General features: G+C 53.6%; 2 protein-coding genes across 3 annotated transcripts in view; both read left to right on the top strand.

The window, feature by feature from the left end:
* SHROOM1 (shroom family member 1) overlaps window positions 1-4023 on the top strand; it is a 46382-nt gene extending 42359 nt beyond the window's left edge. The window contains exon 7 of the mRNA XM_021410788.1: window positions 3162-4023. Coding sequence (XP_021266463.1) covers window positions 3162-3221 — 60 coding nt within the window. The 3' untranslated portion in view covers window positions 3222-4023. The remainder of the gene's footprint in view (window positions 1-3161) is intronic.
* The window catches only part of SEPT8 (septin 8), a 33873-nt gene continuing 23257 nt past the window's right edge, over window positions 5438-16053 (top strand). For both annotated transcript variants that reach the window (XM_021410791.1, XM_021410792.1), the window contains exon 1: window positions 5438-5594. In XM_021410791.1, the coding sequence (XP_021266466.1) occupies window positions 5565-5594 (30 nt within the window). In that variant the 5' untranslated portion in view covers window positions 5438-5564. The remainder of the gene's footprint in view (window positions 5595-16053) is intronic.

Below are 16053 nucleotides of genomic sequence, written 5' to 3'. Positions count from 1 at the left end.
AGGCTGCTGAAGAGGAAAGGGACGTTGAGAAGTGCTCCTCGTGCCGTGCCAAGTGAGAGCTGGTTGCTCTTGTCTAAGCGCTGCGTTGCAAGGAGCTCTTTCCCTAGGTATTCTCCAGTGCCACGTCCAGCCACCTGTCCCATTCCCTCTTTGCGTGCAGCCCGAGCTGTGTGGCTGTGTGCTGTCACAGCCAGTGCATATCAAGTTGGTCCTAGACTTTCTGCAACGGAGAACAAGCTGGGCAATACTCCGTGTAAATTCCAGAGCGCAGTGCAGTGTGTGTCCTCTTTGCCAGCATTTCCCTTTACCTGCCGATGCCTTTGGGTGCTCACCTTCCAGGAGGAGTGCTAAGCAAAAGGGACCAGATCCCAGTGAGCTCCGCCTGCTTTACTCAGTGCTGGGCGTGCTCTGGTCACACTGCAGCAGAAGTTCAGCTGTTTGAATGAGTGTTATTAATATAGATAATAAATAATAAACGAGCCCAGAGCATTATGGGCATTGCTTACCCGTCATCTGGAATTTCCAGCCTTAAAAACCACAAGGAGTTCTGCTTCTTTTTTTGTGTCACCAAGAACCTATAAAGCAAACATTTTGCATGAGGCTATTTACGGAACCCTGTGGGCTGCTTTTAGGAGATCTCAAGCCAACTGTTACATGTCTCGATATTTCTGATTTACTGGCTGGGACAAAAACAATGTACAGAAACCCACGATTCATCTAATTTACTGCTTCTTTTTTAAACACCAATATTGCTGCTTCTATGCCATGAGCCCTGAGAGCCGGGCTCTGAGTTGAACTGAGAAGTGTTGTCTTTCCCGTGAAGAAACGTCACCAACTTTGAAACCATGGCATTGCAATGTAGCAACTTGCATAGGGAGGCTGAGTGCTCTGCCACTCCCTCAGGTGAGGAAGGTAATTCACACCACACACAAACCCAGGAAGTAAACTGGGAGTGTTTTGAATGTTGGCACTTCAGAACTGAAGGAGACAGCATCTCGGGTTGGGCTCTTTCCCACCAGGAAGGTGAAGTGCTACGGGGGAAGCAAGGGAGGAAGGAATGGGGGATGTGCAGGGAAGCCGCGGCTGGATGGGGCTGTGCTGCTCTGCAGGAAGGTGAGGTTTGGCCGTGCTGGCCTTTGTACCTCCAGGAGAAGTGACTTTGCCCTGAGATGAAGCCAGGCTTCCCGGAACAAGCAGAATGACAGCGCTCCCCATTTTTCAGTTTCGTTGTTGATATTTTCATGTGAAACAAAGAGCACGCATTGTGAAGGGAAAGAGCTCCTCCTTTGTTCCGTGGAGAAATGCAGTAACCTTCAATGGATAAACAAGGGAGCAAAAGTCTGGGGAGGGGTGGGGGTGAGTTCTGATTGCAGATAAAAGGCTTTTTCTGACAAAACAGCAAGGTTCAGCTGTAACTCCAGGATCTCAGCCATTCAGCTGCAGTTATCCAAGTGTCTCAAAGTCTGTGTTTATGAAACAGTGCTTGTTCCACACAGATGGTGGAATGACCAGCCCCAGACATCCCGTTTTTCAGGTGCTGCCCGTAAACTCGGTGGGCTTCTGCCAGAAGCAGTGCTGACCTGCACTGTCATTCTGGCAGAGGGATGCAAACCTGGCACGAGGTGCAGCATGGGAGCGCTGCCCTTTAATGCGAGGAAGCAGGAAAATTCCGAGTCTGTTTCCAGCCATCCCACCCGCACTGCTGTGACCACTCAGGACCACAGCTCCCACTGCCTCTGCTTCCAGCTCAGGAAGACAGCACTTCTGTAGAAAAGCCTTCTAAGTCCAGTATGTTGTCAGTATAACTAACGAAAGTTGAAGGAGGTTCTTGGTGGTTGTGCTGCTAAACTGAACCAAAACCGTTTGATTTCTAACACTCCCCCGGAGGGAAGTACTGCGTGAAATAAACAGTTACCAAGAAGCTGCTTCCTCTGGCCTGTGTTGCAGAATGTGAAAGGGTTCTGTTTATCTGTACCACCTGGACTGGAGGACCAAGGATTTTCTGCAGCCCTGACACACACAGCCATCCCTAGGAAGCCGTGCTCCAACACGGATGGCTGCTGCAGGCAGGACTGCGTGCTCGCTCCCTGGGCGAGGCTGTGTGTGAAGTAAAGGGGCCTGTGATAGCTGCGCTTCTCTCCTGTTCCATTGCCCACACTCGGGGGCACAGTGTGAAGAAGAAGAGCACCGCCTGCTGATCTCCCACTGCCAGAAGTGCGCTGCCCCACGCCAACCTCACGCCCTGTGGGGCAGCTTCCTTCCCCGGGGCAGAGGGGTGCCAGGGGTGCGTGTGCTCAGCCCGCTCTGCCCATAGAACATCCAGAGTCCCACCCACATTCACCGTGGATTTAGCAGGTACAAACATTCCTCCGAATGTAGAATCCTTGCAGGAGAGCCCAGCTCCACTGCAATAAAAATTAATTTCCTGAGTCATTAGGAACGATTTGCATAACAACAGACGTCTTAGCAGTTAAAGGAGCCACCAAATCCAATTCTCTCCTCTGGAACCTGTTCTTTTGCACCTGAAGCTTTAGATTTTTTGTTTTTATTATTATTATTTTTTAATAGCATGGTGTTTAAAAACAACTGCGAGCCTTTACACTGTGCTCACCTGCCACAGGGATCTGCCCCATGCCGGTGGCACTGCTAATGGACAAAGGCAGGGGGAGCGATGCCCCTGCAGCACGGCTGAAAGCCAGAGCCAGGCGTCAGCGCTGCCCCGTGCTCTGCTGCAATGCCCTGGAACTTCCTTCATCTCTTGGAATTTCCTCCATGCTGTCGATCTTTGCATCTGACCTGAGGCTCGGGGAGAGCAGCAGCTGTCGGGGAGTCAGCCTGTGTGAGCCCTCTGCAACGTCCTGCACGGCATGGTCGGGGAAAAGGGCTCTTAATGAATGGAAGTCAATGCACCTGGCATAATGGGATTTAAGCAAGTGTCAAGCAAGAGCGTTACGTTGGCCTAAATCAGGACTGCAAAGATTGCTTGTAATATAAAAGAAATAAAAAAAGAGTCGTTTTTAAAGATCTGTTTATCTTTGCTTCTTTCTAACGTACAGAGAAGGCTTAAAAACTTCTCTCTGTCTCTATATAAACGGTTCTAGTTGCATCTGAATACCAGAAGTACCAGATATTTATTTATTTATTTATTTATTTTCCTAAAGGACTCGGGGAGAACTGCAGAACTTTCGGGAATCGCCCACAGAAACAAGACTGCAAAGTGAGCGCCTGTTCCGGACAAACACCTCCTTTGGCAGGGCCAAGTGAGCGGGGCAGCTCTGCTATCCTTGGCAGCTCCGGCACAAGGCAGCACAAACCAAGGGCTGTGCTTGTGACTGCAAGATATATTTTTTTTCTTTTTTTGTCATTTTTGGAGTCCAGAGAAAATAAATTAACGGATGGTGGTCAGCAACTCCCTTTTTGGAGAAATACAGTGTTTTTGCAACCTATTTTCAGCCAGAACAAATGCATGGACTTGCAGAATTAATTCAGTTGTAGGTACTTCACTCATGAAGAACTGAGAAACTCTTCTTTACTGCGTTAGATTGATCATATTTCAAAAGCAGATCGCTTGGATAACAGCTCCTCAGAAAATGCCTTGAAATTGCTTCAGTGGCGAACACAACCTGCCTCCTAATCTCCAGTCCTCTGAGCACGAGCACTTGATGACCCTTGCCTCCTCCTTTCATTAATCTATGCCTAATTTACATATCCTGTTTTATTCCTCCGGGACAAGCACAGTCACCTTCTGAGATGAGCAGTGCAGTGCAGAGCTCCTGCAGCGTGGGTCCCCAGGAGACTTGGGGTGAGCTGGGAACATGCTGGGGTGTAACACATGATCTTGCACGCCTGCTGTAACACAGCAACTCTGTGCCTGCTGGGACAGCAAGGTCTCATTTATTTATATTGTGATGGGAGCAAGAGACCTTTGGAAAGATCATAAATAGCTGGTAAGGGAGATGACGGAAGTTAACATGGAGTGCAGGTCATAGAGTATTATAATGAAGTATAAGTTCTGCTTTAATTTGGCTGCTTGAGGTTTGGTTGTCTTCGAATACTCCTATCCTGCTTTAGGGCACTCCAGGGGCTGTGCTTCGTATAAAGGAATGGAGATACTGGCTGTCCTCTCTTTGCCTTCTCTTACCAAAAGGCTGAAATTTGGCAAACCTTTCTAAAACGCAAAGCAAGGTTGTTCACTGCTTCCTAATAACGGGGGCGGTGCCTGGAGCTTTATAACTACATCATCATAATTAAGTAACGACTATATTAGAGGCCTGCCTTTGTGCAGGACGCTGGAGCTCAAGCTGTGGTGGTGTAGGAGCACCTGAATTGATAACCACGAATCCTGCAGACAGAACCAGCCCAGGTAAGCTGTGCCTTGTCCGTTCCCTGGAAGGTGGCTGTGTGCCTTCACCCCCCGCTTCCTCCTGCACTGCAGAGCACACTCTCCTCTTCCTCCCAGGGTTTGCTCTGGCTGCTCGTTCATCCCCGCTCCTGAGCAGCACCAGTTAGGGCTGAAGCTGGTAAAGAACGCTTAGAAAAGAGGTGTGAGCGTGTGTCCCAAGGTACTGAAGGGATTCCTGCCGTGCTCTTAGGAAATGCACAGGAACCGCTGCCTTTTTGTTCAGACAGCAGCTTTTCACTGGCCCTCGCGTGCAGCAAGCTGTAAGCAGACCTGGCCTGCCTGGGGGCCTCAGCGTGCTCCTCAGCAGTGCTTTTTGCACTCTTTGCCCAGGCTCACGTTCCATTTAGAGGCACGCATCTCTCCAAGAGAGGTCGGGGAAGAAAAAATGAGGACATCGGGGCTAAGCTGATGTAAAGAGCGGGGAAAGCTGAGGGCGAGGCCAGGCCAGCTGCAGGACAGGGGCGCAGGTCCGGTGTGACCAGCGGTGTGACAGCGAACCAGGGGCTCTGAGCAGCTCCTCCCGGGAGGCAGACTGCAGCAGAGGGCACCACAAAGCAAGGAAATCTCCGCTCTGAGCTGACAGCTGGCGGAGTGCTGCTGAGGTGGGGTGCCGGGACGGGGCTGGCCGCGCGCTTCATGCTGGAAGGAAGCACTCCCCAGCTTCAGCTTGCTGGAAGCAGCAGGCAGCGCAACGGCAACGAGCCCTCGGCGTGCCGGCTCGCACCCACTCCCGAGAGCACCCCGCCGTCGCTGCGGTGGGCGGCGGCCGTCGTTGCAGCGCAGGGGCCCGGCGGCACCCGACGTCCTCCGGAACGCGGCACGCCCGACGGGCAGAGACGGGGACGCGCGGCCTGCACGCCGCGGGGCGGCTGCGGGGCCTCGCTGCGGGGCCTCGCTGCGGGAACGGCCGCGCTCCCAGCGGATCGGAGCGGAGCGAACCGCCCGGGTCTCCCCACCCCGCACGGCAGGCGGCAGCGCGGGGCACCCCCGGCCCTGAGCGCAGCGGCCGCCCCCGGGAGGGGACCGTGACGGCCGCTCCCGCCCCTCCCCGCCCCTCGGCCGGTGCCGGCGGAGGGGAGTTTCCAGGAAGTGGCCATATTGGATCCATTCAGCCGCAGCCACTCGGGGCGGGCAGAGCCCCGCGCCGCGCTCAGCTCCGGCCATGGCCGCCACCGACCTGGAGCGCTTCTCGGTGAGCAGCGGGGCGGGCCGGGAGCGCGGCGGGGTAGGGGGGGCGGCTCCGGGGGGCTTCGGTGCCCGCCCGGTCCCGGCGGGGCGAGGAGCGCTGCCCGGCGTTGTGTAACGGCGCTGGGACGCGGGCTGTGCCGGGGCTGTGCCCGCTGCGGGAAGGCTGTGCTTGCTCCGCAGCCCGGTGGTGCCTGTTGGAGCGCTGAAAGCTATGAAAACCTTTTTACCGCGTGAAATAGCGGAGCTCCTAAGTGAGGACTGCTGAGAGTGATGCTGCTAAATCAGTGGGAGCAGCGGCGGTTCCCGGATCGCCGCCGTGCTGCCCGGCCGCGGCCCTGCCCTCTGTAACTGCTGCTTGCCAACCGTCTCCAGCTGCTCCGTTCCTCCTGGTCCCGAAGTTTCCAGCTCAGGATTGAATTCGCGGGAGTGAAACTGAGCTGAAACTTGCACGGAGTACAGCGCGTGGTGGGCTTCTGTCCTAGGCAGCAAATGCTGCTGAGCTCCGGGCGGGAGGGTTGGTGCAGAGCGTGGAGCAGCAGAGCGGGGCTGCGTTTGCTCGGTGTATAAATACCCGTGAGGCCGCCTCGCTGTGCCAGCTGGTGCTGCTCGGCTTCTCTTAGGTGTTACAGAGCCCTAAAAGCTGCCGTGCCTGGGAGAAAACGGCTTTAATTTTGGATTCTTTGGTGCGGGCACTTCGGCGCTCGGTGTGCTTACATCAACGCGCTGTCGCTTTTTTATTTCAGTAAAAGTTCCCAAATGCTCTTGGCTCCCACTGGAGCACCAGAGCGAGATGGCTGAGCTCCAGCGTGAATTCAGTGCCCAGCTCCATTAGGAGAAAATCTGCTGACTTTGTGCAGGAGCTCTGTGGGCCGGGGGGACCTGCAGCCCGCGGCTTCCTCGGCTGCTGTTTGCCTTTGGGCTCGCTGGTCCGAGCCAGGGCTGTGGCAGCGGCAGGCTGGGCGAGCAGCATCTCCTCTCAGTCTGGCTGAGCGCTGCCCCACTCGCTCTGCTCCCTCCAACCCCAGTGCACGTTCTGGCTCTGCTGCTCCCCCAACAGAATGGTGGGCACCTCGTGATGGAGCTGTTCCAGTTGTTCGTTCAGCAGTCTTCAGAGCTTTCTGGGCGTCACTCTGTGGCACCGTGCCTCAGTTTCCTGAGTGTAATTTTGAATGGGAATAGTTTGCTGCTGCCAAGGAGAAGTGATGATATTTATTTTCACCAGCTGTTTGTATCCGCGTTGGGAAATAATGTTGAAAAAGCCCCTGGGGGAGGTTTTGATATGCAATAACTCACGGTTTTTGGGTTGGTGAAGCTATTTTTAACTGCCCAGCTGACATTGACCTCCTGGAATGCAATGACCCTTAGGTCTGGGTAATGTGTTCTGAAAACTCCCCTTGTGCAGTCCTCCCAAGTGCCTCTGTCTCCAGCACAATACAGGTCCCTTGAAGTGCTGCTGTTGGAAATGCCCAACAAAAGCAAATGAAAGGAAGCTGGCCTCTGAGGCAGCAGGATCACACCAGCCGCGCTGGAGTCAGCCTTTGTTTTTGTGGAATGTCATGGTTGTGAGAGGTTGGCCGGGCTGCCCTGGGAATGTGCCACACCACTGCCGTGCAGGGTGCTGGGCACCTGGCTGTGCAGTACGGTGCTGCTGCAGCGGAAAGAAAGCTGGTAAGTAGCTGGGGATGTCGTCTCAGCCATACTCCAATTCACTAACAGCCCACTTTGGACAGGAAGTAAGGACTTGATATAGTCTGGGCTCTGGGTATGGCAGTGTGGGTCAGTGGTGGTACGCTTCATCATCAGAGCTTCCCCATCCAGGACGGTGCTGACTGCCACGCGCGGCAGAGCTGGAGCAGACGCTGGCAGTGTTAGCAAGGGTATGGAGAGCAGAAGCCAGAAGGTGCTTGAAATGCAGCAGGGAGATCCAGAAGCTATGGAGGAAGCTGGCAGAGCTGGAAGGAGAAGTGAGGGAAAAGCAACTGAAGATGCGTGGGAGAGTAAATGGGATGAGATGTGAGACCCAGGCTGGTAGACGGCTTTGCTTTGGAGGAGCTTTTGCAACCACCAAATGTGTTACTTTCTCTCTTCTCAAGCAAAACCCTCCAGCCTCCTGAAACGCTGTCTGTTTGTGGTCTGAATTAAGCATCTCACGGGGCTGCAAAGGCTGTTCCTTGGGCTTGAGACTGAGCTGTGCGTTCTCAGAGGCACGTATATGTGTGTGTGAAGAGGGGCAGGTGCCCTCAGCCTTAACTTTGGGCTGAGAATAAGGATTCAACGTTATGCTGTGAGATGTGCTGGTGTCACGGCTGGTCACTCCGTGTGCCCACAGTGGCTCTGTGTGTGGAGAAGGGCTCCATGGACATTGGTACTTGGTGAAGAGGGCACTGGATGCGTGCACACGGTGTGTGTGAGCTGTGCCACAGGACGGTGTTCTTCACGTGGCCCTGCGTTGTTCCTTCGTGTCAGCAGCTCATGGCTGGACTCTTATTGGTAACTTTACCACGAATGAATGCTTCTTAGAAGATCTTGTCAGAAAATCCCCACCGCTTTACACGGGGAACCTCTGCGCTGTGTGTGTTCCTGCCATATCTGCCTGGATTGTGATAAACTTCATGCATTGCTGCTGCTGTTTTCTGTAACCTCGTGTTTTCCCTTACTGCCTGCGTGGCTGAAACCTCCTCCGTGTGGGGTCAGCATCATGTACCTTTGTCCATGGAAGGAGAGGGCTGGGGACAGCGCTGTGTACCGTGCCTATGGCAGAGCGGTTGCCAGAAGTCATATGACGGCTGGTCCTATACATAGGCTTGCAATCAAAAGCTCGAGGAATATATTTCCATGACTCAATTACAATGGAAATTGGGGTTTGCTTGGGCTCAGACATCCATCCCTTCCCCACACCTTGTTTTTTGCCCAGCCGAGCCACTGCTTGGAAGTTCCAGGGTTAAACTTCCTGGGTTGTGTTTTGTGGGTGGGTTTGTTTTTGGTTGTGTGTTTTTTTTTGTTTTTTTTTTTAAGCTTTATGATGAATTCTCACTGGGAAGAATTCATTCAGGTGGTCCCCCATGCAGCGCTGAACAGAAGCGACAGATTTGTCTCCGAGCTGCTAACGACGTGCCCCAGGAAGCGAAGCAGCGGGAGCAGCCCTGTCCCTCTGTGCCTTGGCAGCCCTTCTGCTGCTTTGGGAGGGAGGGTGGGAAGTGCTGTTCCAGGGGAGCAGACAGATCGGTAGCTGCTTCTCCTCTCCCGCAGTCCCTCCCGGGGAGGTTTGCCTGCACTCATGCAGGAAGCCAGCTCTGACTGTTTCAACCGCAGGACCAATTAACTCGACCACAGTCCACTGCAGTTGAACACTTATTTCGAATGTATGTGCTGGGAACAAATGTTGCCCAGAAGAAGATTTTTGTATGTTTTCCTTCCCCGCTGCGGTGCTGCTGGTGAATCCAGAACATCTCTTCCTCTTGCAAAAGAGATGCAACATGTTGTTCTGCGTGGGAGCTCCGGAGCTGCTCTTACCCGCTCGTAATCACAGCGAGCGTCGAGGCGGTGGGTGGAAGGACGTGAGCTGGCAAATGCTGGAGCCCAGTGTGCCCTCTGCGCCGGCAAAACAAATGAAGCCTGAAGAATAACTCTTTCAGGAGGCCGGCGCAGCGTCAGGGCTTGTTGTCAGTGCTGTGGTGGCAGCTGTCAGCCCGTCCCCAGCATTGCTGGAAGGCCAAAAGCTCCTTAAATGCTGTCTTCTGTAGGAGAATGCCAGCGCTGTCACCAGCTGCAGTGAGAGATGCAGCCCCGTCTCCGGGTGCCCCCGCCGTCCCTGCCCATGCGGTGCCCTCAGGTGTCTGCAGGAGCTGCTCCCGTGCTCGTCTCCCTCCTCCTCATGCTCCTCTGGCTCGGAGCTTGGGAGGGGAAGAAATGCCGCGATGCTGCATCGGCCTCTCCCGGGTTGTGCAATGAGGGGGAGGCAGCGGGAGGGGTGCAGGTGGGGGTGCGTATCCGGAACGTGTCCTGGGCATGCTGGGGCTGTGGGCAGGAGGGGAGCCCTGCTTGTTTTGGATTAGTTGCAATTTTTAGAAATAACGTTGCCTCCATCTGTGCTTAGTTTTGATGGGGGGCCTGTGTACACGCTCACAGCCTGCCTGTTCCTAGCCTTCTTTACCTGTATGCACGCCATGAGCTCTGGGTTTATACCCAAAGCTTGGCATTCAGGTATTCAAGTATGGCAAGTGTCAGAAGAAGTGGGTGGGTGGGAGAGCTCCATTCAGCTCCCAGAGCAGCCAAAGTGAGAAAAAGAATCCCAAAGTCCGGGGCTTCTCCTCAGTCCTGGCCAGCTCAGGCTTTCCTCCCAGAGACTCACCTCCGGTGTGGGACATACGGGCGCAGAGGTGGGGCCAGGCTGGGGGTCAGCGCTCTGGAATGGTGTGCCAGCATCCAGAGGGCTGTGCCAGGGGGAGCTGTGTGCTTCATCCCCAGTCATCGCGCCCGGCCTGCGGGCAGACCGTGGGGTCGGGGCTTTGAGGCACTGCTGCGTTTAGACATCCAGATTCCTTTGTGAAGCCAAAAAGCGTCTGTCTCCCACACACATGAAATTCCAGAGATGTCAAACAGCTGGAGAGAGGTTCCCATGGAGCACCCTGCCTCGGGGCCAGGAATGGAAAGCTCTTGCTCTCTGTGCCTCGTGCGGTTTCAAAACCAGATGCTGGCAGGGAGCTGCGGGGCCGGAGCCCGCGCTGGGTTTCTGCTGAGCTCTCTGGGCTGTGGTACAAGGTGCTGTGCTGAGCCCGTGCCACCTCTGCATTATGTGTGCAGGGAAACACGTGGGGAATGTCTGCGGAGCTCTCCCCAGGCAAGGAGAATTCTGGTCGGTTCCTGCTGTAACCGGGGCAGGATGCAGTCCTTGGCTTCCGCGTGGCTTGGAGCTCTGCAGGCTGAGTTCTGCCAGGCTGCACGGGCATGCCTGGAGCTGGGGGGCAGTGCAAAGCGTGTTCCCAGAGCTCACACTGGAAATCAAAGCACCCTGCAGTGGCACCCGGGGCTGCTGCGCTCAGCTCTTGGGAGAGGAGCCCGGCCATGCTGTGCTAAGCGGTGCGCATTGCTGCAGGCTCAGAGCTGCTCGGGTCAGAGGGGCATCTCTGGTCCCTTGTCCGTACCCTGCTTGCAGCGACCTGCTCCGGGCCTTGGGTCCTAATCCGATCTGAAGCTGTCGTTCAGCTCTGTCATGGTAAGAGCATTGCCCAAGGAAGGGCTGCTGGAGCTGGGCCTCCCAGGAACACTCTTCTACCCCATCTTTTGCAGGCCGTGGTGATGGATACAGGTTTGTGCTGTCATTTCAGAGGCACTGAAGAGTCCTTTCAGCTTATCTTTTGCTGTGCATTTTATTTTGTTTTTCCATTGTTGAATCTCCCAATTAGAGGCATTCTGTGCTAATACGCTCTGATGCCTTCTGGAGGCATGTGTTAATGGGGTATCTCGCAGTCAGCTCATTAAGGTGAGGACTCTGGTTCAGCTCCTGGAGCTGATGGCCGTATCTGTGAAACTTCTCTTGCAGGCAGTACCACGAAGAGCCCTGTCCAGGGGTGGGGAGGGCTGTTGTGGAGATGCTGTAGGATGGTTGCATGAGGCAGCTGGAAAAAAGTACGCAGCGATGCCCAGAATTCTTGGGTTTCCACTAGAGTATCTCTATTCCCTCAACTAATGATATAAGGAATCATTGTTTTTATTGTAATTGGGCAATACGTTCTGGAAACGTATGTGGGAATTTGACGTGTTTATTTTAAGTGGTAACTAAAACAAATAAATCTGGTGGCCGATATCCAGCATGGCTGGGTAATTACATGGTGGGGATCCAGATCCTCCTTCCCTTGTTAACGCATCTTTTAAACAGCCCCAACCCCTTCCCATGCTCATGGTTACGGGCAGGCGCTCTGTTTCTTGGTGTTGTCCCGTATCTGTTTGCGTTTGCCCAGGTGGGACCAGGCAGGGTATCCCCTTGTCCTCCTCGTGGTTGGAGGAGGGGAGGGCTCAGGCGGGCGAGCGGGAGCTGGGAGCGCATCTGCTGCTGGGGATGAGCTTGGGAAAGTCCCGTACAAGATAAGGGGTGAGCTCAGTCTTCTGCCAGACTTGGCTGGTTGAGCAGTTCCGTTGCATTAGAAGCCTGAGCACATTCTGGGTGAATAACCTCGCGAAGAAGCGGGCCGAGGGAGGCTGGTGTGCTCTTGTTCATCTGCCATGGGGTTCTTTGTAAACAGGGTGAAGGGAAAGCTGTGTTTGTGTTCTGCACTCCGCTTTCTTGGTTTTGAATAGCTCTTGGGGGATGGAATTCTCGGGCTGCTGAAAAGCTGAACTTTCTCATCCTTTGAGGTCATTTTGGAGGAAATGTCTCTCATTTTTGGTCCCACAGTCGTCGCTGTTGTAACCAGCTTTCCTCGTTCTCCAGACAGTGTTCATGTTTGCAAAACATTGTGTACATAATGCCCGGCAAATCCTGTTTTGCTTTGTTGTAAACTCCTGTCCAGGACTTACGTGATAGGGACAAATTGCATGTTTAATCCTCTCCTAATTAAGAAAGACCTCGTAATTAATAAATAAGACTTCACAACAATCTTAGGGAAATGATGAAATAACAGATTACGGAAAGGAAACGTGTGGAATTTTGTTTTTAGTAGGAGAAGCTCTGAGGGAAGTTAGAGCCAGAAGCAGTCTGTTTGTTTGCAGAGAATTAAAATTGATGTTGCATTCACAGGTTGGGAATGTTTCATCTTGGTGTATGTTGTGTAAGGAAGATGAGAAGCGTTGCGCTCCCTTCAGACTCAGCTCTGGAAGTCAGCAGAGGCTGATGTTTTAAGCCCGTGCCAGCTCATTTGATTCTGTTAGAGATGTGTGGGATTCTTATTTTCCTTCTCCAAGGAAGGCAGGCTGTGAGGCTGTGCTGCAGCTCAGCTGTTGGCCGCCGTGGTGAGCAGAAGCTGGTTACCTGGCCACTGCCGTGTGCCTGCTGCCCTGGGAGCTGCTGGGACATGGGGCGTGCTGCGAAACACCGCTGTGCTTTGCTGTTGTACTTTGTTTGTGGGTATTTCCCTTTGTTTTGCTGCTGCAAGATGCTGGGTATGGCTGCTCTCCATGCCCTTGCTGCTCTTGGGTTTCTTAAATCTCTCTTAAGAATGGGACCAAAACCATTCAAGAGAAGCATCACTTCAGGCAATGTAACCTTCAGCCCTGAAGGGGAGAAGCTCAGCTTTTGTGTCTTCTGTCTCTGTGATGCGGAGCAGCTTTCATTTCTGTTTGATACATCTTGCTGGTGACTCCATCGCTGGTTCTCCTGCAAAGTTTTTCCTGCCTGGAGCACAGCTGAGAGGAGCGTGAATAAAGGCTGGAGTGTCTGGGAAAATTCTTGGCATTCTTTGCAGAGCGGTTTAAAGGGGGGCTGGCAACTGTTGGTTTTTTTTTTTTTTTTTTCCAGTGTGAGGTTTTCACTGGGGGAGACTGCAGCGTGGGCTGGGAGCATTGCAGTCGGGAGCTTGCAGCAGCTGGAGGTGTCTGCAGTGCTGTGTCCAGGGAGGGATGGCTCAGGAGCGGTCCAGCATGAAGTATGATGGAAAAGAGGTGGAAGTGAGGGCCACCGGGGTTGTCCCAGCCATTGCTGGAGTGCTGGGCATCACGATGTTGCAGTTGGTGTCTCCTAGGGCTGCCACAGCAAGGAAAACCCTTCTGCCTTCCCTGCAAAGACGCAGCTCACGCTGTCTGAGCTGCATCCTGTTTGACCAGCAGAATGGATGGGCGAGAGGTAGCAGAGAAGTGAAGCAGCCAGCTGTTCTAAGAGAAGCAGTAAATCGGCATAACCCCCACGTTTAAAGTTCTCTCTCTGCTTTTCTTTTCCCAGCACTCGCCAGCTTCTTACAAAGTGGTAAGGATCTGGAATTTTAAGCACATGCTTAAGATTAACTGAGAATGTTAGGGCTTGAGTATGTGCTTGGCAAATCTGCATGAGATTAGGTGGCATTTCTGTGCAAGGACTTTAGCTGAAGTGATGCTGAGGTCTGCCATGATCAGCCCCAGCTGGAAGTGTGCTTCCTTCCTTCCCCAGCACTGCAGGAGCCCTACGTGAGCCCTCTGCTCACACCCAGCAGTGCCAGCGTCCTTGAGCTTGGCAAAAGGAACATTTTCTTCCTGAAAATTTGAGTCTATCCTGCTTGAGTCTGTGCTAGCTGCCGGTCCCTTGCAGATGTCAAGTGGCTTTTGTTGGGAGTGTCCAGAGATGGGGGATGGGGGGGAAGCTTCAGAAAACCTGGTTTGTCATTGCTGTCAGCACTGATCCAGAAACTGGGCCACGTCCCAGGGTGTGCCTGCTGGGACAGAGCAGCTGAATTTGGCATCTGACATTGTTTGCCCACAGGTCTCAAGGCAAGTGCTTAAGTGCTCCATGACTCAGTTTCCTTGTGAAACGGGGATAGAGCAGCAGTGTGTCTGAGCAGGACCTTGCAGTGAGGTGTGTCTGGGGGAGGCCCCTCAGCATCTTGGCCCTGCTGTGCGGTGCTGCTGGGGCCCGTAGTGCTCAGGTGCCAGCGTGGCCGTGTGTGGGCCCAGCCCCCATGAGGGTTTGATAAGCAGCCACATCTCGCTCAGTCCTTCCTCTGCTCAGCTGTAACTGAGGCTCCCTGCGTCACAGCTGGATAATTTCCTGGTTCCATCTATTTCCACTGAGGAAACAAGGGAATAGCATTTCAGAAACCCCATTGGCATTTGTATTAATCCACGTATTTCACACCCTGTTGTAGATTGTGGACTAGAAAGCAAGAAGCTGAAGGCATTGCACTGTGCCTGCCAGCAGTCCCTGGCGGTGCTGGGTGCAGGGTGGGCTCCTGCAGCACCGACCGCTGCGTCCCTGCTCTTCTTCTCCCTGATCTGAGTCATTCCCATCGGGGAGCTGCAATCTGTCTGCTAGCATTGCGTTCTCTTTGCATTTTGATTTGATTGTAAATTTCAGGGCATAGGATCTGTGTGCGCTCAGTGCTTTGCAGGGCGCCTGGCGCGCTGCTCCATGACTCCCGTCTGCCCACGGCTGTACGCAGCGCTGCGGAGCTGCTGGCGGGTGGGGGTAGGGTTGCCCAGCTGTGCCTGGGTTGGAAGGGAGCTGTGCTGCGGGGTCCTGCAGGATTTGGGGTTATTTAAGTTCCAGACGTCAGCCTGGATGGAGGAGTGGATGAACAAGCGCCCCTCAGAAGTGGGAATTGAAGCACTATGGGAAACGCTGTGCAGGGATTTTTGCCTCTTGTTGATTTGTAAGTATGCACGTGGGGAAAATGTGAACGGAAGAAGCTCAAGGAGAGAGAGGAATGTGAAATCCTGCTGGCTGTGAGCTCCTGGGACATGAAACATCCCCCCAGTGGCTGTGGCTCTGCCTGCAGCCCAGCGAGCTGCTCTCTGCCTGTCCCTGAGCTGGAGCTCATGGCTTGGGTGGCAGCCCATGCTGCTTAGAAAAAGTAGGAAATCCTTTGCTGCTTCACCCCAGAAGATGTCAGCTATTTATCTTTCTTAACTTGTGTTTAGCTGGGCCTTGGAAATGGGCAAAGGCACCATCGGCACGGGAAAGTGCTGTTACCTCACCGCATCCTAAAGCCAGGGCTCTGCACTCAGGTCACGGTTTGGCTGAGAAGCAGCGGTGCGATTTGTTGGGTTTTCGCTCTTGGTTTTGCAGAGCAGTTCACACGTTGTCCATACACTGCTGCGTCTGCTGCAGCAAGGCAGTCGGCGTTGTCTCAAGCAGAAAGCACAAGTGTCTGTCACCGAAGGGCACTTCATGTCGAGATTGATTGAAGAATGATACTAGTCTATTTATTTATTTTTTAAGCAATTGGAGTCCGAATGGTCTTTTATACCCCAGTCCCAGTCAGTTCATACTGCTCCCAGCGTGAAAGCAAGGAGGACAAGGGCAGTGCACGGAAGGCTGAGCTCACTGGTGACATCCCTGTGGGTTGCACAGGCAGAAGCCTGTGCTCTCCTGGGAGCGGCTGTTCGACCATGTAATGATGCAAATTGAAACTGATGCTAATTGGGAGGTGAAGCAAGAAGAGACTGGAAGCAGGAAAGCCATGATCAGGCTTTTTCTATTTTTAAAGAATTGCAGGCGCGTTGATTGTCGCTGTAGCTTGTGCTCCTTCTCCTCGTGTTTCCTTAATCCCTCTTTCATCTAGAAAGAGCCTAATTGACATGTGGGTACTGTAGCGACTCTTTAGAGGGACCTGGATTTAGAATCAGAGAACTTGGTCTCTCTGATCGTGTTTCTCCGCTGCCTTTTCCGTCTCCCTTGCAATAAGTGGGCAGATGACATTATCTTCCAAGGAAGTGGTTTGTGGCCAGCTGCCCTGTTCCTGTTGTGGGACAGTGCTGCGGACGGGCTTAGGAAGCTGATGTGGGTTTGAAATGCTGCTTTCAGTTCCCTGGTGCAGCTGCAGGAGCAGGCCAGCATGCTG

This window comes from Numida meleagris, chromosome 12 (genome assembly GCF_002078875.1).
Source record: "Numida meleagris isolate 19003 breed g44 Domestic line chromosome 12, NumMel1.0, whole genome shotgun sequence".
Taxonomy (NCBI): domain Eukaryota; kingdom Metazoa; phylum Chordata; class Aves; order Galliformes; family Numididae; genus Numida; species Numida meleagris.
This window is presented reverse-complemented; position numbering and strand designations above follow the sequence as displayed.